The 26,954-nt window shown below is 43.3% G+C and overlaps 1 protein-coding gene across 2 annotated transcripts; it reads right to left on the bottom strand.

Annotated features, from left to right (window-relative positions):
• Positions 1-211: 211 nt before the first annotated feature.
• Positions 212-18,790, bottom strand: ATXN3 (ataxin 3). 2 transcript variants are annotated; one of them, XM_075844329.1, is made up of 11 exons: positions 18,710-18,790; positions 14,406-14,570; positions 13,629-13,673; positions 11,899-11,984; positions 11,740-11,806; positions 9,289-9,376; positions 6,960-7,089; positions 6,099-6,268; positions 5,184-5,307; positions 3,322-3,395; positions 212-1,283 (listed from the first exon to the last, which is right to left on the bottom strand). In XM_075844329.1, exons 1-11 carry the CDS (start codon positions 18,731-18,733, stop codon positions 1,192-1,194), a joined length of 1,065 nt encoding a protein of 354 aa, XP_075700444.1. In that variant the 5' UTR covers positions 18,734-18,790; the 3' UTR covers positions 212-1,191. The 2 variants fall into 2 exon arrangements, 1 of the variants encoding a protein (XP_075700444.1); XR_012851405.1 differs by lacking the exon at positions 212-1,283 and having other exon boundaries at positions 5,123-5,307.
• Between the last annotated feature and the right edge of the window lie 8,164 nt (positions 18,791-26,954).

Raw genomic sequence — 26,954 nt, 5'->3', positions numbered from 1 at the left:
ATGTAGCCCCTGCTCTCCCCACACGTCGTGCCGCTCTCCTCCTGTGATTGGTGGTATCGGTGCGTGCGCAAGCACAGAGGTACCAGTAAGCAGGATAGACGGGGCACGGGTGAGCACCAAACTGCGGCACGTGTCCCACTATCTTACAAAACAGGAAAACCATTTATCCCTCCCGGCTTTACCATGACAGGAGTGAAAAGATAAAAGGAGTTCTTTATTTCATGTAGAGTGCAATACAAAAAACCAGCTCCGCACGCCACGTGTGTGGGATGGGGTGGGCATCACAGCACCATAACCAGGGCGGGCACCCTGCCCCACATGTCCCGACAGAGAAGGGTTATAAATGGGGATGTATGCGGCCAGAGACGTACAGTAATGAGGCCCACGTGACTCAGAAAGTAAGACCCTTGTTACCATTATGCTCATAGAGTCTAAAAACAAATCAGTGAATGGGGTCATGCAAAAAATCCATCACGTGGAGTTCTTTACAGATTGAGAAAAAAATCACACCCCAACTGTAACATGAGGTCTAACGATTATCTTAAAGGGGACTTAGTTTTTTAACTTTCCCGTACACTCAGCAGTGCCGCGTCCAATCGTCATGGCTGAAGTAAACAGCGCCTGCACCTTCTGACATCATGTGACCATCATTGTCGCACCTCCCGTGTAGCTCCTGTGTACGGACAGTGCGGGCAGAATAGCGACAGTGGAAATATTTTTTTTCCCTGTCCTGATTTTGCCTCCTGCATTGATCATGGGGCTTAGGGGTGAAGGTGAGCGGGTCAGGCTGCGCTCACCTGCCTCTGCACAACTGTGCCCCCTATAGTGTGTGCAGGGACACAGAGGAGAGGGAAACTGCACCCTGTCCTGGTTGTGGTCTATGGGGTACCAGTCCGATGTGGGGGGAGTCTTTACCTCTATGACCAGGTTTGAGGAGGGGGGGGGGGGGGGTTGTGCTTTGGTCATGTGACATTCAGGAAGGGGAGGAGGGTGCAGGACATAACGCGGCTCCGGTAGTGGCGAGAGAAGAATAACGGACACACGGACACGTTTAAAAAGACATTCATAAAAGCATCAAATATCCACTGCTGACGCCTGTCCAGACAATATATTCAGTATTTACATCCTCCTATCTGCATGACAAGCACCGCAGGTCACACAGGACAGTTTACAGGGGCCGGAGCCCAATGGTCATTTATCCTGCGCCTCAGGCTTGGTCCCACCCGTATCCAAAGAAATTTTCATGGCTGCCCGGAGCATGTCCTCTTCATTCATCCCAGAATCTGCAGGAGGAGAATGAAAGTTAATTTACCAGTATCATAACCTCCAAGGAACTGCCCTATATGAGAAACCTACAGAAAATATGTCTCCTATATGTACACAGTCTATCCATTCACTAGAGAGTAGCAGTAACATCACAGGGGATACAGCCTATCCATTCACTAGAAAGCAGCAGTGGCATCACGGAGGACGCAGCCTATCCATTCACTAGAGAGTAGCAGTGACATCATGGAGTATGAAGCCTGTCCATTCACTAGAGTAGCGGTGACATCACAGAGAATGCAGCCTATCCATTCACTAGAGAGTAGCAGTGACATCACTGAGAATGCAGCCTATCCATTCACTAGAGTAGCGGTGACATCACAGAGAATGCAGCCTATCCATTCACTAGAGAGTAGCGGTGACATCACAGAGAATGCAGCATATCCATTCACTAGAGAGTAGCGGTGACATCACAGAGAATGCAGCATATCCATTCACTAGAGAGTAGCGGTGACATCACAGAGAATGCAGCCTATCAATTCACTAGAGAGCAGCGGTGACATCACTGAGGACGGAGCCTATCCATTCACTAGAGAGTAGCAGTGACATCATGGAGTATGAAGCCTGTCCATTCACTAGAGAGCAGCGATGACATCACGGATAATGCAGCCTATCCATTCACTAGAAAGCAGCAGTGACATCACGGAGGATTCAGCCTGTCCATTCACTAGAGAGCAGCAATGACATCACTGAGGATTCAGCCTGTCCATTCACTAGAAAACAGCGGTGACATCAATGAGGATGCAACCTGTCCATTCACTAGAGAGCAGCGGTTACATCACTAAGAATGCAGCCTGGAACTAGAGATGGCAGTGGATGCGAGGAGGGGAGGGATGAGACGGATAAAGTAGTGGATCTCCCGGTCCTCTCACATATAAACGTATTGTAAGAACATTATACAGTTGTGAAAATGTAAGTAAATGGATGTACTATCTGTGAATTTTTATTATGCCTCTTTTGGGTAGTGAAGTAAACAGGATGGCAATATTGTTGAGATTTGTACAGCACCTGCGAGTGCTTAGTTGTATTGATTGGGACGCTGTTGTCCTATACATTTGTTTTCTTTTGTATACTCCATAATGTGATAAAACAAACTCACTTCTTAATAAAAACAAGTTTAAAAAAAAAAAAGAATGCAGCCTATCCATTCACTAGAGAGCAGCGGTGACATCACTGAGAATGCAGCCTATCCATTCACTAGAGAGCAGCGGTGACATCACTGAGAATACAGCCTATCCATTCACTAGAGAGCAGCGGTGACATCACTGAGAATACAGCCTATCCATTCACTAGAGAGCAGCGGTGACATCACTGAGAATATAGCCTATCCATTCACTAGAAAGCAGCGGTGACGTCACTGAGGATGCAGCCTATCCATTCACTAGAGAGCAGCCTATCCATTCACTAGAGAGCAGCGGTGACATCACTGAGAATACAGCCTATCCATTCACTAGAGAGCAGCGGTGACGTCACTGAGGATGCAGCCTATCCATTCACTAGAGAGCAGCCTATCCATTCACTAGAGAGCAGCGGTAACATCACAGAGAATGCAGCCTATCCATTCACTAGAGAGCAGCCTATCCATTCACTAGAGAGCAGCCTATCCATTCACTAGAGAGCAGCCTATCCATTCACTAGAGAGCAGCCTATCCATTCACTAGAGAGCAGCCTATCCATTCACTAGAGAGCAGCCTATCCATTCACTAGAGGGCAGCCTATCCATTCACTAGAGGGCAGCAGTGACATCATTGAGGATGCAGCCTATCCATTCACTAGAGAGCAGCAGTGACATCACTGAGAATGCAACCTATACAGTCACTAGAGAGCAGCGGTTACAACATTGAGGATGCAGCCTGTCCATTCACTAGAGAGAAGCGGTGACATCACTGAGGATGCGGCCTATGTATTTATGGTGTGCAGTGGTAGATGATAGAAGTGCACTGTATATTTCAGAGTCACAAATGGCAGACACACACTTAGAATAACTTAACTAGTTACCTGCGCCTGTGTTCACAGAGTCTGTCGTTGCGTTGTTCCCATCGGAGCGCTGTTCATGTTTTATCTGATTTTGACTAAAAGATCATCGCATTAGTGAGAGTTAAAGTTTGTTGGGAAGAACAGAAATACAAAATACAACTACACATGAATGACGTGCAGCATACACTACCGAATAAGAAACAGTTCTGAGGACACATTCAATTAGTCTGCACCCATAGCGTTTACCTATCAATACCAATACAGCCTGTATTATACGCCAGAGCTGAACTCACAATCCTGCAGGCTTCAAATCTCCCAGCATTCTCTGCACAGAATTTGAATAGTGATTTGCATTCTATGAAGTGTTATCTGTACAGTCATCTGATGAAGAAAAATCAAACTGCCCCCCTGCAATATAGGAGCTCAGCTACGTTGTTAGGGTGGTGTCTGTCCACAAGCTTGCTGATTGTTTACAAGTAATGTACGTACACAGTGATTCCACCAGCAGAATAGTGAGTGCAGCTCTGGAGTATAATACAGGATGTAACTCAGGATCAGTACAGGATAAGTAATGTAATGTATGTACACAGTGACTCCAGCAGCAGAATAGTGAGTGCAGCTCTGGAGTATAATACAGGATGTAACTCAGGATCAGTACAGGATAAGTAATGTAATGTAGGTACACAGTGACTCCACCAGCAGAATAGTGAGTGCAGCTCTGGAGTATAATATAGGATGTAACTCAGGATCAGTACAGGATAAGTAATGTATGTACACAGTGACTCCGCCAGCAGAATAGTGAGTGCAGCTCTGGAGTATAATACAGGATATAACTCGGGATCAGTACAGGATAAGTAATGTAATGTATGTACACAGTGACTCCGCCAGCAGAATAGTGAGTGCAGCTCTGGAGTATAATACAGGATATAACTCGGGATCAGTACAGGATAAGTAATGTAATGTATGTACACAGTGACTCCACCAGCAGAATAGTGAGTGCAGCTCTGGAGTATAATACAGGATATAACTCAGGATCAGTACAGGATAAGTAATGTAATGTATGTACACAGTGACTCCACCAGCAGAATAGTGAGCACAGCTCTGGAGTATAATACAGGATGTAACTCAGGATCAGTACAGGATAAGTAATGTAATGTAGGTACACAGTGACTCCACCAGCAGAATAGTGAGTGCAGCTCTGGAGTATAATACAGGATGTAACTCAGGATCAGTACAGGATCAGTAATGTAATGTATGTACACAGTGACTTCACCAGCAGAATAGTGAGTGCAGCTCTGGAGTATAATACAGGATATAACGCGGGATCAGTACAGGATAAGTAATGTATGTACACAGTGACTCCACCAGCAGAATAGTGAGTGCAGCTCTGGAGTATAATACAGGATGTAACTCAGGATCAGTATAGGATAAGTAATGTAATGTATGTACACAGTGACTTCACCAGCAGAATAGTGAGTGCAGCTCTGGAGTATAATACAGGATGTAACTCAGGATCAGTACAGAATAAGTAATGTAATGTATGTACACAGTGACTCCACCAGCAGAATAGTGAGCGCAGCTCTGGAGTATAATACAGGATATAACTCAGGATCAGTACAGGATAAGTAATGTAATGTATGTACACAGTGACTCCACCAGCAGAATAGTGAGTGCAGCTCTGGAGTATAATACAGGATATAACGCGGGATCAGTACAGGATAAGTAATGTATGTACACTAAAATGCGTTTTTTTTTTGAGGATACAACTTCAGCCACACTCAACCTCTGTAAATTTGATATAAACTCAGCGTTGTCTATCTACCTTGCATTAGGCTGCTGTGGTTCTCAATGTAATGAAAAATAAAATGAATGTGATTCGTTACTTTTCAAAATACAGCTGCCTTCTTTGGCGCAGTTCCTCCTGCGAGAGTGATCCCGGGTTAGAGGTCCCTGATGTTTGTGGCACGCTGCAGGGTGAGGTTTCTGTGTATTCACTACGATGTCCCCCTGCAAATAAACATCCAGTATATAGTATTACACATAGGTGGAGGCTGCAAATCTGAAATCTGTAGCAATATTCTCCCAAAAATCGGTATATAGAAGACGAGCAAAAAATATCCAATAAATCCACGTAGAATTCCGCAAACGTCCCACACAATTTCCAAACCTCCATAATTTCTCATAACTCTGATCCTATCCAACTAGAACAAGAAGAGCAAATAGATGATTAACATTGTAGTGGTGGATAATGATGCTACAATGGTTTAGACGAGCCCCTAGTTTTCTGCAATAGGTATAAGATAAGTGTCTGCCAGACACAATTGGTGCCGCTTATCTTGGTAAATCCCATTGGTAAACCTAATAGACCCATTATAATTCTTGGGATGTGTCTGTCCTAACTATGATGGCTCCTTAACTAGAGCGTACACAGAGCCTAATGCTTTTCACACCTGAGTATTTGTTATAATTGTATCCACTCTGCACAATCCTCTGCGAGATTAAATCTGGACTGCACTGATACATTGTAGCAAATCCTTAATCCAGCGGAAAGATATGTGCTGCTGATGTGTTTGGCTCTAGACTGAATATAATTGCAGCAATCTCTCAGCTGTGAAAAGAATTAGGTTATTAGCCTGTGAAATTTTTAAATTCACTGGCAGCAAGCAGAGATCTACAAAATGGTAAAGAATTAAAACACAAAGTATATTAGAAAGTTTTATAACTTGTCATTACATTTTATCTAGAGACTGGGTGGGCCCCTGGTTCTGTGCCCATGAACAGGTGTAGCTGTAGGGTACCTTGCATACTGAGTTGTATTGCTCTGCGGAGATCTGCCTCCTCGTCCTCCATGTCTATCTGTTGCCTGCTGAGTGTGAGTGCCTTCTGCAGGTTCTCTTCATCCTCGTCCATCATGGGGGATTCATCATACAACTGTGACCCCTCCACGCCGGTGACGCTGCTCTGTGAACTAGATAAAAATGACAAGAAATTCCTTAATATCTGGCAAACCAAAATCCACATCTACGAGCCTCCCTAGACAGAGCCGCAATATGGCACACAGACTGGCTTCTTTCTGATCGGTGGGGGTCCGACTGATTCTGAAAATGAAGGGTCCGTAGTGAAAGTTTAGCTTTTGCAGCCCCTTTTTCCTGCACGGTGGCGCCCCCCACCCGCTGTGCAGAGAACTGCAGCCATCCTCCATATAAGTGAACGGGGCTGTACTGCAATTCTCTGCAGTCGGGGGACAGGAGCGACGCAGAGCGGCTCCCACTGGCGCACCGAGCACTTCTATGTATTACATGAACAGCCTATCATCTATATGGCCGCCATTCAATGCTACATTTACCCTGCAGCGGCGCAGTGGGCAGACGCAGCTACCAACGGAGAGATCAGCTGATTGCCGGTGGTTCCAGAAGACCGGGCTGCAATGTAAATTAAAGGGGGTATCCCCATCCGAGACAGATCGTCAGTATATGCCATAAATGTCAGACAGGTGGGGGCTTCACATCTGGTAAGAATGGGGGTCCCCTGCTCAACCACCTGTCAGTCCAGAGAGGAGGGGACAAGGTGGTCACGCATGAGCACGGTGTCTCCATTGTGGTGTATGGGACTGGTAGCGGGTCTGTTTTTTGGCTTTGTTTGGATACCGCCTGTGCTACCTTTGGTCTCTTAGGGCTGCGTCCTCTCCTATAAGCCGCGGCCGCTGCATTTGCTGCACCCGAATCATCTGTAGGATCTGGTCAGCTTCACAGTCCGGTAGATCGCCCTTTACCACAAATATGGAGTAACCTAGAAAAGGGTTTGCAACGATGTCAGTGATTCATCCCCCACGTCGTGATCTCCTCGCCCACCGGAATACAGCGCATTGTCACACGAGGCCGGACGATCAGAACAATCGCAGCCGAACAATAAAACAACACAAAATAGTGCACAAGGCTTCATATTCTACAGATTAAGAGACAGACAGAGCTATATGAAGAAAAGTATGTGCCCCCCTCTTAATCATTGATTTTCCCGTGTTTCCTTCAGTCGATCCTCCCAGGTGCTCTGTGGAGTGACGCTTCTCCATGTGACGTGCTCTGTGGTGTGACGCTTCTCCATGTGACGTGCTCTGTGGAGTGACGCTTCTCCATGTGACGTGCTCTGTGGAGTGACGCTTCTCCATGTGACGTGCTCTGTGGAGTGACGCTTCTCCATGTGACGTGCTCTGTGGAGTGACGCTTCTCCATGTGACGTGTTCTGTGGAGTGACGCTTCTCCATGTGACGTGTTCTGTGGAGTGACGCTTCTCCATGTGACGTGTTCTGTGGAGTGACGCTTCTCCATGTGACGTGTTCTGTGGAGTGACGCTTCTCCATGTGACGTGTTCTGTGGAGTGACGCTTCTCCATGTGACGTGCTCTGTGGAGTGACGCTTCTCCATGTGACGTGCTCTGTGGAGTGACGCTTCTCCATGTGACGTGCTCTGTGGAGTGACGCTTCTCCATGTGACGTGCTCTGTGGAGTGACGCTTCTCCATGTGACGTGCTCTGTGGAGTGACGCTTCTCCATGTGACGTGCTCTGTGGAGTGACGCTTCTCCATGTGACGTGCTCTGTGGAGTGACGCTTCTCCATGTGACGTGCTCTGTGGAGTGACGCTTCTCCATGTGACGTGCTCTGTGGAGTGACGCTTCTCCATGTGACGTGCTCTGTGGAGTGACGCTTCTCCATGTGACGTGCTCTGTGGAGTGACGCTTCTCCATGTGACGTGCTCTGTGGAGTGACGCTTCTCCATGTGACGTGCTCTGTGGAGTGACGCTTCTCCATGTGACGTGCTCTGTGGAGTGACGCTTCTCTATCTGGGTGTAGGACGCGTATGACGTGTATGAGGCGTATGACGTGTATGAGGCGTATGACGTGTATGAGGCGTATGACGTGTATGAGGCGTATGAGGCGTATGACGCGTATGAGGCGTATGACGCGTATGAGGCGTATGACGTGTATGAGGCGTATGACGTGTATGAGGCGTATGACGTGTATGAGGCGTATGACGTGTATGAGGCGTATGACGCGTATGAGGAGTATGACGAGTATGACGAGTATGAGGAGTATGAGGCGTATGAGGTGTATGACGTGGCGTATCAGGAGTATGACGTGGCGTATCAGGAGTATGACGTGGCGTATCAGGAGTATGACGTGGCGTATCAGGAGTATGACGTGGCGTATCAGGAGTATGACGTGGCGTATCAGGAGTATGACGTGTATGAGGCGTATGAGGCGTATGAGGTGTATGACGTGGCGTATCAGGAGTATGACGTGGCGTATCAGGAGTATGACGTGGCGTATCAGGAGTATGACGTGGCGTATCAGGAGTATGACGTGGCGTATCAGGAGTATGACGTGTATGAGGCGTATGAGGTGTATGACGTGGCGTATCAGGAGTATGACGTGGCGTATCAGGAGTATGACGTGGCGTATCAGGAGTATGACGTGTATGAGGTGTATGAGGTGGCATATCAGGAGTATGACGTGTATGACGTGGCGTATCAGGAGTATGACGTGTATGACGTGGCGTATCAGGAGTATGACGTGTATGAGGAGTATGACGTGTATGATGAGGCGTATCAGGAGTATGAGGCTATGACGTGTATGAGGTGTATGAGGTGTATGAGGAGTATGAGGCTATGACGTGTATGATGAGGCGTATCAGGCGTATGAGGCTATGACGTGTATGACGTGTATGAGGAGTATGACGTGTATGAGGCGTATGATGTGTATGAGGCGTATCAGGTGTATGAGGCGTATGAGGAGTATGACGTGTATGAGGTGTATGACGTGTATGACGTGTATGATGATGTGTATGAGGCTATGACGTGTATGATGATGTGTATGAGGCTATGACGTGTATGACGTGTATGACGTGAGGCCTCGAGTATCACTAGAAAGAATCCGTTCAGTCATTTCAGATGTGAAAAATGTTTGAGAGAGAAATAAAAATATGAAGCGTTACCTTCCTGTTGCAGCTGAGCTAAGAAGAGTGCAAGGTAGGTGTCTGATATAAGCTCTGGGCCGGTCAGCAGGGAATTCAAGTTGAACCACTGCAAGAATTGTAAAAAATAATAAAAAATAAAATTAAAAAAAATACTGAAAAAAATCAAACACAATGACTATATTAAAGGGGCAGTGTACATGGCATGTAAATGAGCGTCACCACATGACATGGAGTATCAGCCGCTCCCTACACCTCCAAGCTGGCCACAGACACCGGATACTTGTCAGGGGAGCCCACTGATTATAACGGGACCCGCTGATAATCCAAAGACTAGAGGTTTATCATCCATCGCTCCGTCTGCAATGCAGAGCAGGCGAACACAGTCCTGCCTCATGAGATGATGGGAGTGATTACAATCCGTGTACAGCGCTGCGGGATATGTGGTCACTATATAACAATGGCAAATAGACAAAACATAACAATATGAGTGAGATCTGCCACCTACTGGTCAGAGTCATTACTGCAACACACTCACATATGTATCAGCCATAACATTACAACCACCCCCCTAATATTGTGTCGTCACCCTCGTGCCGCCCGTACAGCTTTAACCCGCCGAGGCCTGGACTCCACAAGACGTCTGAAGGTTCCGGTGGTCTCTGGGACAAGACGTCGGCAGCAGATCCTGTAAATTGTGAGGTGCGGCCTCTATTGATCGGTCTCGTTTCTCCAGCACATCCCACAGATGATCAATCGGATTGAGATCTGGGGAATTTGGAGACATCTTGAAATCTCTGTCATGTTCCTCATCATTCCTGCACTGCCATTAGGGAATATCGCTGCCATGATGGGGGCACTTGTCTGCAGCAATGTCTAGGTCGGTGGAACGTGTCACATCCACATGAATGCCAGGACACAAGGTTTCCCAGCAGAACATTGTACAGATCACCACCCTGGCCCCGCCGGCTTGTCTTCTTCCCATAATGCATCTTGGTGCCATCTCTTCCCCAGGTAAGTGGCGCACACGCGCCCGGCCGTCCACATGATGTAACACGTGATTCATCAGACCCGGCGTCTTCTTCCATTGCTCCAGTTCTGATGATCACGTGTCCATTGTTGGCGCTCTCGGCAGTGGACAGGGGGTCAGTGTGGGTGCTCTGACCGGTCTGCAGCTACACGGCTCCATATACAGCGAGATGCGATGCTCTGTGTGTTCTGAAACCTTTCGATCATAGCCAGCAGTGACTTTTTAAAAAATTTGTGATACAGTCGATCTTCTGTGGGAGAGGATCAGACGGGCTAACCTCCCCTCCCCCACACATCAATGAGCCTTGAACGCCCATGAACCTGTCGCTGGTCACCGGTTGTACTTCCTTGGAGCCCTTTTGGTAGGTAATGACCACTGCATACCAGGACACCCCAAGAGACCGGGGACACCCCAAGAGACCGGGGACACCCCAAGAGACCGGGGACACCCCACGGGACCGGACGTTCTGGAGATGCTCTGACCAGTCATCTAGACGTCACAATGTGTCACAGTCGCTCAGATCTTTAGGCCCTGTTCACACAGAGTTTTTTTTTTGCCGCGGAAACCGGGGTAAAAAACAGCCGAAATTGCCTCCTATTGATTTTAATGGAAAGTGGAGGCCTTTTTTTTCCGCGAGCACGTAAAACCCCATTTAAATCAATGGGAGACCGAAATAAACACGTTTTTTTTTCCGGCAAAAAATGCTCGCAGTTATTCCCTCTGTCTGTTGAAGAAATAGGTAAAAAAAAAAACACGCCTAAAAAAACTCCCCCAAAAAAATTGCGGCAAAAATCGCATGTGGTGCAAAACCACTAAAAAAAAAAAAACGTAGCTGATTTTTCCAGGCAGAATTTTCTGCCTGCAAAAAACTCTGTGTGAACAGGGCCCTACACTTCTCCGTTTTTTCTACTTCCAACATCAACTTCAAGAACCGACTGCCTAATACCCCCCCCCCTTTTTCAGGGGCCATTGTAACCAGATCATCAATGTTTGTCACTTCACCTGTCAGTGGTTGTAATGTTATGGCTGATCAGTGTATAATATACTGTATATATGTCACATTGTAATATAACATTCTCCATATGCATAGATGAAGTCTGCAGTGTAAAGCATGGAGGTTTTAATGCTGCCGGTCATGGTTACATCAAGGGAAATATATAGTTTTGTATTGCAATTGTGATTCTTTTATAGTTGTCGGAGTATTAGTATAGACTAGAGGAGATTGTGTATTTACATTATACATATACTCATGAGAACCAGAATGAAAACCTCCCTACTTTACACTGCAGGCTGCAACCAGAGAACATCGAAAATGCTGCAAAACAGCAACAAGGTTTATATTCTAAAAGTAGCAATGAAATCATTTTATTGACAAAAAAGTTTAGGACCCCCCCCCCTCTTACAATAACATTTCCTGTAGTTACACCCCGATAGCGCCATACCTGTTTACCCAACTTCCGTACAGTGAACCAGTGCTCCTTATAATTGCAGATAAAGGCTCGTTCATTTCTGGAAATAAAAATAAAATGATGATTTCATATCAAATAAACCACGGTCATCACATTCTGCGGAGGTCTGTAAACATGGAGTAAAATCCTTACATAGGATCTATGCCGAGGATCTGATACTCCGGACTGTTGAAGAGAATCAGTTCTAGTCCCCAGACTCCCAGAGCGTCACTTATAACCTGTGGAGAGAACAAAGCAAGTAACACTTCACTCCCCTGTATAATCCAAGATCGGAGACAAGACACGGAAAGATGAACGATTCTGAGATTTCAGAACTGCAGTGACAAATCTATCGGAGACAGTCAGCAAGCATGTGGACATACATTACCCTAGCAGCTTAGCTAAGGTCCTATATTGCAGGGGGACAGTTAGCTATTCCTACATCAAATTATCGTACAGAACCTGGTGTAAAAATAACACTTACCAGAATGCAAATCACCAAAGCAAGTTCTACAAACACTGAACAAGCAGGGAATGCTGGGAGATTTGGGCTATAAAGCAGAATAGTGAGTGCAGCTCTGGAGTATAATACAGGATGTAACTCAGGATCAGTACAGGATAAGTAATGTAATGTATGTACACAGTGACTCCACCAGCAGAATAGTGAGTGCAGCTCCGGAGTATAATACAGGATGTAACTCAGGATCAGTACAGGATAAGTAATGTAATGTATGTACAGTGACTCCACCAGTAGAATAGTGAGTGCAGCTCTGGAGTATAATACAGGATGTAACTCAGGATCAGTACAGGATAAGTAATGTAATGTATGTACACAGTGACTCCACCAGCAGAATAGTGAGTGCAGCTCTGGAGTATAATACAGGATGTAACTCAGGATCAGTACAGGATAAGTAATGTAATGTATGTACACAGTGACTCCACCAGCAGAATAGTGAGTGCAGCTCTGGAGTATAATACAGGATGTAACTCACGATCAGTACAGGATAAGTAATGTAATGTATGTACACAGTGACTCCACCAGCAGAATAGTGAGTGCAGCTCTGGAGTATAATACAGGATGTAACTCAGGATCAGTACAGGATAAGTAATGTAATGTACACAGTGACTCCACCAGCAGAATAGTGAGTGCAGCTCTGGAGTATAATACAGGATATAACTCAGGATCAGTACAGGATAAGTAATGTAATGTATGTACACAGTGACTCCACCAGCAGAATAGTGAGTGCAGCTCTGGAGTATAATACAGGATATAACTCAGGATCAGTACAGGATAAGTAATGTAATGTATGTACACAGTGACTCCACCAACAGAATAGTGAGTGCAGCTCTGGAGTATAATACAGGATAAGTGATGTAATGCCTGTACACATACACATAGCGTGATACCCCTCTTATAAACCGTTCATGGCTAGGACTGCACAGCAAATTAATACAAATACAAAACTTGCATGTAACCTGTGATTATTGGACCATCATCATTTCCTACATTGTGTACAATAAATGTTGCATCCAATTTTTCCCCCAAACTGAATGATATCAATGTGACTGCAATTGTCTGTGTGGCCGCAGCCTTGGACCCGACTGTACAATTCATTCTAGAGCTACGCTGCATTTACTAATTTTTGGGGTGAACAGACTAGACACAACCTCACATCTATATCCTGGACTGCGGCTTATATTCCCTGCGGTTGGATTTCGGATGCTATAGAGACCCCTGTATCCATGACGACTGTTTTCTCGCTACTCTCTTGTTGTGGTCCTCACGGATCGGCTGGTGGGATAATGAGATGGGATATTTAGTGACAGCGGGTGGGTTTGACGGGTTCACTCGCACACAATAGGCCCTGTGAAGAAGACTCAACCTGAATGGAGAAGAATCCGCTGTCGTCCATGTTTCCAGAAGGCTGCTGTAATAAGGAAAAATGGAATAGTCAGTAATAATCTAGACAGGCAGCAAGCGGTTGATCGCTCAGATCTATTCACATTTGCATTGGAGGCTCCACCCTCAAAATGACGATCACCACGGCGGAACCGAGCGGACCCTATTATAAGTCAATGAGATGCGTCGATGAGCTTCACCCATAAGATGACGTATGTTACAATCAATGCTGTAAAGTTTCCATAAATCAATGACTGAACAGTGAAAAGTTCTGCAAGTTTCTAACATACTTTGTGTTTCATTTCCTCAACACCTCTGCTTCATGTCTGTGAAAGAAAATATTCCTGTTCACTTCCTGAGGTTGAAAACCCATCCTGATCTAGTCCTGCTCTAAAAAAAAAACTGAGGGTTTGTTACATTGTCTCTGTGTAGTGAAGAGCTGTCAGTTGTGTTGTGTTTTCTTCATAGAGAATTACCAGCGCTGATACATTGTAACATTCCCTCAGCTGTGAGAAGTATTAGGTCTGAACTAGTTTTCATTCTCTGGATGTAAACAAGAATGTTTGCATCCACTGACAGCCAACAGAGATGCTGGAAATGGTGAAGAATTGAAAACAAGGTATATCATGGCTTTTAATTAGACAAGCAATGAGGTTCATTGACATAAACCTGGGATTCTGTGTCTGCATGAGGGAGGGTGAGCCAACCCGGAGGACTCCCCCCCCCCCTTTAATATCCATAAAAGCAGTAAAGACCTCACCTGTATAAAGGTTCTGTACTCGGTGGAGCTCAGGCCGCCCTCCGCCATTCTCATCCGCTCCTGCTCATCCAGCTGCATGGCGATGGACGACAACTCCACGGGACTGAAGTACTCCCCCTGCAGCAGGTTATTGAGGCAATGCTGGGCGCAAAGAGAGCCCTCCTGCTGAAAAACACAATGTGGGTCACATCAGAGGGGCTCAGTCACCTCACGTAATATCAAGTTATGTAACTATAGAAACTGTACATATAATAACGCTATATACGGCTGTGATGTCACACGTCTCCTGTATAATAACGCTATATACGGCTGTGATGTCACACCTCTCCTGTATAATAACGCTATATACGGCTGTGATGTCACACCTCTCCTGTATAATAACGCTATATACGGCTGTGATGTCACACGTCTCCTGTATAATAACACTATATACGGCTGTGATGTCACACCTCTCCTGTATAATAACGCTATATACGGCTGTGATGTCACACCTCTCCTGTATAATAACACTATATACGGCTGTGATGTCACACCTCTCCTGTATAATAACACTATATACGGCTGTGATGTCACACCTCTCCTGTATAATAACACTATATACGGCTGTGATGTCACACCTCTCCTGTATAATAACGCTATATACGGCTGTGATGTCACACGTCTCCTGTATAATAACACTATATACGGCTGTGATGTCACACCTCTCCTGTATAATAACGCTATATACGGCTGTGATGTCACACCTCTCCTGTATAATAACACTATATACGGCTGTGATGTCACACCTCTCCTGTATAATAACACTATATACGGCTGTGATGTCACACCTCTCCTGTATAATAACACTATATACGGCTGTGATGTCACACGTCTCCTGTATAATAACACTATATACGGCTGTGATGTCACACCTCTCCTGTATAATAACGCTATATACGGCTGTGATGTCACACCTCTCCTGTATAATAACACTATATACGGCTGTGATGTCACACGTCTCCTGTATAATAACGCTATATACGGCTGTGATGTCACACGTCTCCTGTATAATAACACTATATACGGCTGTGATGTCACACCTCTCCTGTATAATAACGCTATATACGGCTGTGATGTCACACGTCTCCTGTATAATAACGCTATATACGGCTGTGATGTCACACGTCTCCTGTATAATAACACTATATACGGCTGTGATGTCACACCTCTCCTGTATAATAACACTATATACGGCTGTGATGTCACACGTCTCCTGTATAATAACACTATATACGGCTGTGATGTCACACGTCTCCTGTATAATAACGCTATATACGGCTGTGATGTCACACGTCTCCTGTATAATAACACTATATACGGCTGTGATGTCACACGTCTCCTGTATAATAACACTATATACGGCTGTGATGTCACACGTCTCCTGTATAATAACACTATATACGGCTGTGATGTCACACGTCTCCTGTATAATAACACTATATACGGCTGTGATGTCACACCTCTCCTGTATAATAACGCTATATACGGCTGTGATGTCACACCTCTCCTGTATAATAACACTATATACGGCTGTGATGTCACACGTCTCCTGTATAATAACACTATATACGGCTGTGATGTCACACCTCTCCTGTATAATAACGCTATATACGGCTGTGATGTCACACCTCTCCTGTATAATAACACTATATACGGCTGTGATGTCACACGTCTCCTGTATAATAACACTATATACGGCTGTGATGTCACACGTCTCCTGTATAATAACACTATATACGGCTGTGATGTCACACGTCTCCTGTATAATAACGCTATATACGGCTGTGATGTCACACCTCTCCTGTATAATAACACTATATACGGCTGTGATGTCACACGTCTCCTGTATAATAACACTATATACGGCTGTGATGTCACACGTCTCCTGTATAATAACGCTATATACGGCTGTGATGTCACACCTCTCCTGTATAATAACACTATATACGGCTGTGATGTCACACGTCTCCTGTATAATAACGCTATATACGGCTGTGATGTCACACCTCTCCTGTATAATAACACTATATACGGCTGTGATGTCACACGTCTCCTGTATAATAACGCTATATACGGCTGTGATGTCACACGTCTCCTGTATAATAACGCTATATACGGCTGTGATGTCACACGTCTCCTGTATAATAACACTATATACGGCTGTGATGTCACACGTCTCCTGTATAATAACGCTATATACGGCTGTGATGTCACACGTCTCCTGTGTAATAACGCTATATACGGCTGTGATGTCACACGTCTCCTGTATAATAACGCTATATACGGCTGTGATGTCACACGTCTCCTGTATAATAACACTATATACGGCTGTGATGTCACACGTCTCCTGTGTAATAACACTATATACGGCTGTGATGTCACACGTCTCCTGTATAATAACGCTATATACGGCTGTGATGTCACACGTCTCCTGTATAATAACACTATATACGGCTGTGATGTCACACGTCTCCTGTATAATAACACTATATACGGCTGTGATGTCACACCTCTCCTGTATAATAACGCTATATACGGCTGTGATGTCACACGTCTCCTGTATAATAACGCTATATACGGCTGTGATGTCACACGTCTCCTGTATAATAACGCTATATACGGCTGTGATGTCACACGTCTCCTGTATAATAACACTATATACGGCTGTGATGTCACACGTCTCCTGTATAATAACACTATATACGGCTGTGATGTCACACCTCTCCTGTATAATAACACTATATACGGCTGTGATGTCACACGTCTCCTGTATAATAACGCTATATACGGCTGTGATGTCACACCTCTCCTGTATAATAACACTATATACGGCTGTGATGTCACACGTCTCCTGTATAATAACACTATATACGGCTGTGATGTCACACGTCTCCTGTATAATAACACTATATACGGCTGTGATGTCACACCTCTCCTGTATAATAACACTATATACGGCTGTGATGTCACACGTCTCCTGTATAATAACGCTATATACGGCTGTGATGTCACACCTCTCCTGTATAATAACACTATATACGGCTGTGATGTCACACGTCTCCTGTATAATAACACTATATACGGCTGTGATGTCACACGTCTCCTGTATAATAACACTATATACGGCTGTGATGTCACACGTCTCCTGTATAATAACACTATATACGGCTGTGATGTCACACCTCTCCTGTATAATAACGCTATATACGGCTGTGATGTCACACCTCTCCTGTATAATAACACTATATACGGCTGTGATGTCACACGTCTCCTGTATAATAACACTATATACGGCTGTGATGTCACACGTCTCCTGTATAATAACGCTATATACGGCTGTGATGTCACACATCTCCTGTATAATAACACTATATACGGCTGTGATGTCACACATCTCCTGTATAATAACACTATATACGGCTGTGATGTCACACGTCTCCTGTATAATAACACTATATACGGCTGTGATGTCACACGTCTCCTGTATAATAACACTATATACGGCTGTGATGTCACACCTCTCCTGTATAATAACGCTATATACGGCTGTGATGTCACACGTCTCCTGTATAATAACGCTATATACGGCTGTGATGTCACACGTCTCCTGTATAATAACGCTATATACGGCTGTGATGTCACACGTCTCCTGTATAATAACACTATATACGGCTGTGATGTCACACATCTCCTGTATAATAACACTATATACGGCTGTGATGTCACACGTCTCCTGTATAATAACACTATATACGGCTGTGATGTCACACGTCTCCTGTATAATAACACTATATACGGCTGTGATGTCACACCTCTCCTGTATAATAACGCTATATACGGCTGTGATGTCACACGTCTCCTGTATAATAACGCTATATACGGCTGTGATGTCACACGTCTCCTGTATAATAACACTATATACGGCTGTGATGTCACACGTCTCCTGTATAATAACACTATATACGGCTGTGATGTCACACGTCTCCTGTATATTAACACTATATACGGCTGTGATGTCACACCTCTCCTGTATAATAACACTATATACGGCTGTGATGTCACACATCTCCTGTATATTAACACTTTACGGCTTTGGCTTACTCTCCCTCCTTTGCCTCAGGTGATTGCTGCTCATGGATCCCAGTGATACTCATAGAAATGACTGGTCTGAATTGGGAATAGACTGCCACGATACGACCCCGTTCCTCACCTGTCTCACTCCTTTCCCCTCCCCCAGCCAGCGGCGCCCACAGATCCCAACTTACTTTTTCATGAAAGATAACCTCCATGTTTATTTGTCTCAGCTGCCGGCCACACCCCTCCTGCTCACGTCACGAAAGTGCCGGTAACATACAGTCCAATGGTAAAATGAGACTCAGATCACGTGAAACGCTCGCCTCCCTGCTGATCAGGTGACCGACTTTAGATCACATGACGCAAGGACGCTGGCGACGTCTGACGACGTGGACTCTTTGAAGCCGAGTCGGCCATGTTTACTTTGGGCTACTGATTTAATTCGTGTTGCTTTCCTCCTTGTACTGTGTGTCATTTTATTAGGACTGAGACGCAATATTTCAGCCAACGTCTTATATAAAACTTGACAAGTAGAGATTAAAGTCCAAGAAACTTGGCGATACGCAGGTTACCGTGACCGCGGCGACACTACAGTCTGAAGATATCCAATTTCTTGCGACTGTCGTGTCACGGCAACCTGTGGGTCGCAACGTGTCCACATTCACTTTCAACGCTGCCATACAGGCAGCGCAACACTGCGATCTTTGGCCAGGAGACGTGTGTCGCAGTCAAAGTCGCCATGTAGCCTTAGGCATGAACACGATTCTGACCAGCATAGAACCCCCCAATATGGCAGCAGCCTTCTAAATAGATATCGAGCACTGCTTAAAAACTGGCGCAGCGCACGCGGGAAAAAGATGTTGAATATAAAGTTACTACTAAACAATACGGTTTCATTTTTATTGGTTTTCCTTTAAATTCCATGTGCTTACCACTGATCCCTTATGCTGGGGCTACACGGCGACTTTGGCGGCAACATAAAATCTCATGAGGGTTCCGCCAGAAGTTATGTGATTTGAATGCAATTTGATGTTGACATAAAGTCGCACTATTTTTGGGGGGTGCGTTTTGCGTGCGTGTCGCATGTGACTGCAATCTTTTTCTATGACCTTTTAAAGACGCGAGTCACAGTCACATGCGATTTATTAACAGGTCTCATTACACGGTTTGCTCCTGGACAACGAAGGATGATCCTCTGTCATTTAGAACCGCTTAGGAGACAAACATATCAAGTCCAGAGTCAGCGCAGCGTCTAGAAGGACATGTCCCGGCACTTCACGCTTCCCTCCGCTGACAGAGTTATGGAGACGCTGATTTCATTTTCCAGCAGGACTCGGCACCGGCCCGCACTGCCAACAGTACCAATACCTGGTGTAATAACCACAGTATCACTCCCAACAATGCAGACGAGCTGAAGGGCGATATTAAAGCAACCTGGGCCTCCATAACACCTCAGCAGTGCCACAGGCTGATCGCCTCCATGCCACACCGCATTGATAACACCTCAGCAGTGCCACAGGCTGATCGCCTCCATGCCACGCCGCATTGATAACATCTCAGCAGTGCCAGAGGCTGATCACCCCCATGCCACGCTGCATTGATAACACCTCAGCAGTGCCACAGGCTGATCGCCCCCATGCCACGCTGCATTGATAACACCTCAGCAGTGCCACAGGCTGATCGCCTCCATGCCACGCCGCATTGATAACACCTCAGCTGTGCCACAGGCTCATCGCCTCCAAGCCACACCGCATTGATAACATCTCAGCAGTGCCACAGGCTGATCACCTCCATGCCACGCTGCATTGATATCACCTCAGCAGTGCCACAGGCTGATCACCTCCATGCCACGCTGCATTGAAAACACCTCAGCAGTGCCACAGGCTGATCACCCCCATGCCACGCCGCATTGATAACACCTCAGCAGTGCCACAGGCTGATCACCTCCATGCCACGCTGCATTGATAACATCTCAGCAGTGCCACAGGCTGATCACCTCCATGCCACGCCGCATTGATAACACCTCAGCAGTGCCACAGGCTGATCGCCTCCATGCCACGCTGCATTGATAACATCTCAGCATTGCCACAGGCTGATCGCCTCCAAGCCACGCCGCATTGATAACCCCTCAGCAGTGCCACAGGCTGATCGCCCCCATGCCACGCTGCATTGATAACACCTCAGCAGCGCCACAGGCTTATATAATATTCTCATTTTCTGAGACACTAAATGTGGGGTTTTCATTAACTGTAAGGCCGGATTCACATGAGCGTGTTTGGTCCGTGACATATGGTCTGTAGGTCGGCCGCATTTCCTGGACCAAACATACTGCAGGGAGCCGGGCTCCTGGCATCAGTCATCTATGACGCCAGGTGTCACTGCCTCTCCGCGGAACTACTGTCCTGTACTGAAAACATGATTACTGTACGGGACAGTTGTCCCGCAACGGGGCAGTGACACCTGGCGTCATAGATAACTGATGCCAGGAGCCCGGCTCCCTGCAGTGCGTTTGGTCCAGGAAATGCGGCCGACATGTGGACTGTATATCGCGGAATGAACACGCTCGTGTGTGGGAGGCCTTAGCCATAATCATCAACATTAACAGAAAACAATGCTGGAAATAGATCCCTCTGTGTGTGATGAATCTATAGAATATGAGAGACACTTTTTGAATTGAATTACAGAAATAAATTAACTTTTTGATGATCTTCTAATTCACGAAGAAGGACGAGTATATATATATAATGCACTGAGAAGGACGAGTGTATATATATAATTCACTGAGAAGGACGAGTATATATATATAATGCACTGAGAAGGACAAGTATATATATATATATAATGCACTGAGAAGGACGAGTATATATATATAATGCACTGAGAAGGACGAGTATATATATATAATTCACTGAGAAGGACGAGTATATATATATATATATAATTCACTGAGAAGGACGAGTATATATATATATATATAATGCACTGAGAAGGACGAGTATATATATATATATATAATTCACGGAGAAGGACGAGTATATATATAATGCACTGAGAAGGACGAGTATATATATATATAATGCACTGAGAAGGACGAGTATATATATATATAATGCACTGAGAAGGACGAGTATATATATATATAATGCACTGAGAAGGACGAGTATATATATATATATAATTCACTGAGAAGGACGAGTATATATATATAATTCACTGAGAAGGACGAGTATATATATATATATAATGCACTGAGGACGAGTATATATATATATAATGCACTGAGAAGGACGAGTATATATATATATAATGCACTGAGAAGGACGAGTATATATATATATAATGCACTGAGAAGGACGAGTATATATATATATAATGCACTGAGAAGGACGAGTATATATATATATATAATTCACTGAGAAGGACGAGTATATATATATAATTCACTGAGAAGGACGAGTATATATATATATATAATGCACTGAGGACGAGTATATATATATATAATGCACTGAGAAGGACGAGTATATATATATATAATTCACTGAGAAGGAGTAGTATATATATATATAATGCACTGAGAAGGACGAGTATATATATATATATAATTCACTGAGAAGGACGAGTATATATATATATAATGCACTGAGAAGGACGAGTATATATATATATAATGCACTGAGAAGGACGAGTATATATATATATATATAATGCACTGAGAAGGACGAGTATATATATATATAATTCACTGAGAAGGACGAGTATATATATATAATGCACTGAGAAGGACGAGTATATATATATATAATGCACTGAGAAGGACGAGTATATATATATATAATTCACGGAGAAGGACGAGTATATATATATATAATTCACGGAGAAGGACGAGTATATATATATATAATGCACTGAGAAGGACGAGTATATATATATATAATTCACGGAGAAGGACGAGTATATATATATATAATGCACTGAGAAGGACGAGTATATATATATATATAATGCACTGAGAAGGACGAGTATATATATATATAATTCACGGAGAAGGACGAGTATATATATATATAATTCACTGAGAAGGACGAGTATATATATATATAATTCACTGAGAAGGACGAGTATATATATATATATAATTCACTGAGAAGGATGAGTATATATATATATAATGCACTGAGAAGGACGAGTATATATATATATAATGCACTGAGAAGGACGAGTATATATATATATAATTCACGGAGAAGGATGAGTATATATATATATAATGCACTGAGAAGGACGAGTATATATATATATAATTCACGGAGAAGGACGAGTATATATATATATAATGCACTGAGAAGGACGAGTATATATATATATATAATGCACTGAGAAGGACGAGTATATATATATATAATTCACGGAGAAGGACGAGTATATATATATATAATTCACTGAGAAGGACGAGTATATATATATATAATTCACTGAGAAGGACGAGTATATATATATATATAATTCACTGAGAAGGACGAGTATATATATATATAATTCACTGAGAAGGACGAGTATATATATATAATTCACTGAGAAGGACGAGTATATATATATATAATTCACTGAGAAGGACGAGTATATATATATATAATTCACTGAGAAGGACGAGTATATATATATATAATGCACTGAGGACGAGTATATATATATAATTCACTGAGAAGGACGAGTATATATATATATAATGCACTGAGAAGGACGAGTATATATATATATATAATGCACTGAGAAGGACGAGTATATATATATATATAATTCACTGAGAAGGACGAGTATATATATATATATATAATGCACTGAGAAGGACGAGTATATATATATATAATGCACTGAGAAGGACGAGTATATATATATAATTCACTGAGAAGGACGAGTATATATATATATAATTCACTGAGAAGGACGAGTATATATATATATAATTCACTGAGAAGGACGAGTATATATATATATAATGCACTGAGAAGGACGAGTATATATATATATAATGCACTGAGAAGGACGAGTATATATATATATATAATGCACTGAGAAGGACGAGTATATATATATATAATGCACTGAGAAGGACGAGTATATATATATAATTCACTGAGAAGGACGAGTATATATATATATAATGCACTGAGAAGGACGAGTATATATATATATAATGCACTGAGAAGGACGAGTATATATATATAATTCACTGAGAAGGACGAGTATATATATATATATATAATGCACTGAGAAGGACGAGTATATATATATATAATGCACTGAGAAGGACGAGTATATATATATAATTCACTGAGAAGGACGAGTATATATATATATAATGCACTGAGAAGGACGAGTATATATATATATAATGCACTGAGAAGGACGAGTATATATATATAATTCACTGAGAAGGACGAGTATATATATATATATAATGCACTGAGAAGGACGAGTATATATATATATAATGCACTGAGAAGGACGAGTATATATATATATATAATGCACTGAGAAGGACGAGTATATATATATATAATGCACTGAGGACGAGTATATATATATATAATGCACTGAGAAGGACGAGTATATATATATATAATGCACTGAGGACGAGTATATATATATATAATTCATTGAGAAGGACGAGTATATATATATATAATTCATTGAGAAGGACGAGTATATATATATAATTCACTGAGAAGGACGAGTATATATATATATAATGCACTGAGAAGGACGAGTATATATATATATAATGCACTGAGAAGGACGAGTATATATATATATATAATGCACTGAGAAGGACGAGTATATATATATATAATGCACTGAGGACGAGTATATATATATATATAATGCACTGAGAAGGACGAGTATATATATATATAATGCACTGAGGACGAGTATATATATATATATAATGCACTGAGGACGAGTATATATATATAATTCACTGAGAAGGACGAGTATATATATATATAATGCACTGAGAAGGACGAGTATATATATATATAATGCACTGAGAAGGACGAGTATATATATATATAATGCACTGAGAAGGACGAGTATATATATATATAATTCACGGAGAAGGACGAGTATATATATATATAATGCACTGAGAAGGACGAGTATATATATATATAATTCACTGAGAAGGACGAGTATATATATATATAATGCACTGAGAAGGACGAGTATATATATATATAATTCACTGAGAAGGACGAGTATATATATATATAATGCACTGAGAAGGACGAGTATATATATATATAATTCACGGAGAAGGACGAGTATATATATATATAATTCACTGAGAAGGACGAGTATATATATATAATGCACTGAGAAGGACGAGTATATATATATATAATGCACTGAGAAGGACGAGTATATATATATATAATGCACTGAGGACGAGTATATATATATATATAATGCACTGAGAAGGACGAGTATATATATATAATGCACTGAGAAGGACGAGTATATATATATATAATGCACTGAGAAGGACGAGTATATATATATATAATGCACTGAGAAGGACGAGTATAATGGCAGCCATATTGGTAATCCCAGAACGCTGAAAATGCAAGAAGTTCCCTCCAGGGCGCAGTGGGCGGATCCCCTCAATTATATCATAAAGAATCTGGATGTTTAACACTTTGTACTGTACATAAAACAATTGGAAATCTTTCTAACCTGGGCGTTATCCCGGACCCTTCCCCCAATTCCTCGTGTGTCTACGTCCGAGGTCTTTTCGATCTCATTATTATTACTGTAGTTGAGAGAATCCGCACGAGGAGTAACCCCGTATATTCTTAATAGGGACATATTTGTACACCTTGTGCGTTCCTTTACATAATCCTCTGTGTTCCTGTCCTGTATTCTTACCATTATTTTGGATGCATTTTTTATTTACTTGACCATAAATTGCACGTGTTCTTGACTCTTCCTCTACGTTCCATGTCCTATCTTTCCTCGGATCACTGACGGGACCTAAGCCTTTACGACCATATTGTAATTCTGTGTCGATATGGATCAGAAGTCCCTCCAGCGCTGAGCCACATAAAGGCAGGGTTCCCACGTAGCGTAAATGCTGCGGAATTTCCGCAACGGAATTCTGTGTGGAAATTCCGCAGCATTTACATTAGCAGCATGTAAATTTAAAAAATCTTATGCCAACGCTGCAGAAAAAACCCGCGGCGTAAACATTAATAAATTGACCTGCGGAGCGGAATTTAAATCCACAGCATGTCAATTTATGCTGCGTTTTAGTAGATTTGTTGTTGCGGGTTTTCACAATTGAATTCAATGGGGGTGCAAATCCCGCATCAGAAAGCCAAGTGCTGCGATTACGCCGCAGAAATCGCAACAACGGAAAAATATAAAACAATCACATGGGCTGCAGCGTCATCCAGGGAGGCCGGATCGGACTGCACAGGAGGGACTCGTCGCCATAACAACGTCCTACGTAAATATGGAGCGGTTTTTACTGCTGCTTTCCGCAGCGAAAAAAAATCGGTCTGAAAAAAACATCCCACGACGTGGTGCGATTTTTCGGACAGAAAGTACTGCAGGTTCCAGGTCGGACACGCTACGTGCTTTTTACGCAGCGTATCCGCCCCATAAAAACCCAGCCAAAAGCCCACATGCATCTACCATCATAGAATTAGAACAATTAGAATACCGGAAACCAGTGACGGAAACCATCGGCGCCCAACGGAACCCATTGACTTTTATGGTTTCCGTCGAGTTTCTGTAATTTTGCCGGACAAAATAACACAAGATGTTGCGCTGTTTTTTCCGGCAAAAACAATGGAGTCTGTTAAGGAGATGTAAACAGGACTTCAGGGTACCCACAGACCTAGCGGATTTGTTGCCGATTTTCCGCAACGTTTCTGCAGCAAAATCCACAAGTGTTATGTGTGGATTTTGCGGCGGATTCCCCTCCTTATAGATTGAAAATAATGAAATCCGCAGTGAACATCCAGTTAAGACCCTGTTCACACGCGGATTTTGCGTGGCGGGTACAGTCGCAGAACTATTCGTCCTCCCATTGACTTCAATAGGAGGTCCGGGTGGAATCCGACCGAAGATCCAGCAGAACGCTTCTTTTTCCCACTAGCTGAAAAAAATCAGCTAGTGGGAAAAAGCAGCGTCCGACTCCCATTGAAATGAATAGGAGGTGTAATTTTGCGCTGTGTGAACAGAGCCTAAGAACAAGCATGCGGTAGATTTGAAGATCCGCAGCATGCTCTGATTTCCATGCGGAAAACTTTCATCACCATGTGGAGGGGATTTATTAAATAGCATCCACTTGCCGGTCATTGTCTTTTCTTAGCTTTCTTATAGGGCAGGCAGCAATACAAGAAATTCCGAACAGATTCCTGGAAATAC

This window comes from Rhinoderma darwinii, chromosome 12 (genome assembly GCF_050947455.1).
Source record: "Rhinoderma darwinii isolate aRhiDar2 chromosome 12, aRhiDar2.hap1, whole genome shotgun sequence".
Classification (NCBI taxonomy): Eukaryota; Metazoa; Chordata; class Amphibia; order Anura; family Rhinodermatidae; genus Rhinoderma; species Rhinoderma darwinii.
This window is presented reverse-complemented; position numbering and strand designations above follow the sequence as displayed.

What these genes read in the sequence shown, in the direction of transcription:
- ATXN3 (XM_075844329.1), bottom strand. Translation starts at nt 18,733, where the DNA reads ATGGAGGTTATCTTTCATGAAAAA. An exon ending in AATACAACTCAGTATGCAAG is followed by an intron (nt 5,308 to 6,098) that starts GTACCCTACAGC and finishes GTTTATTTGCAG; the next exon opens with GGGGACATCGTAGTGAATAC. An exon ending in CTCTGTGAACACAGGCGCAG is followed by an intron (nt 1,284 to 3,321) that starts GTAACTAGTTAA and finishes CTCCTCCTGCAG; the next exon opens with ATTCTGGGATGAATGAAGAG.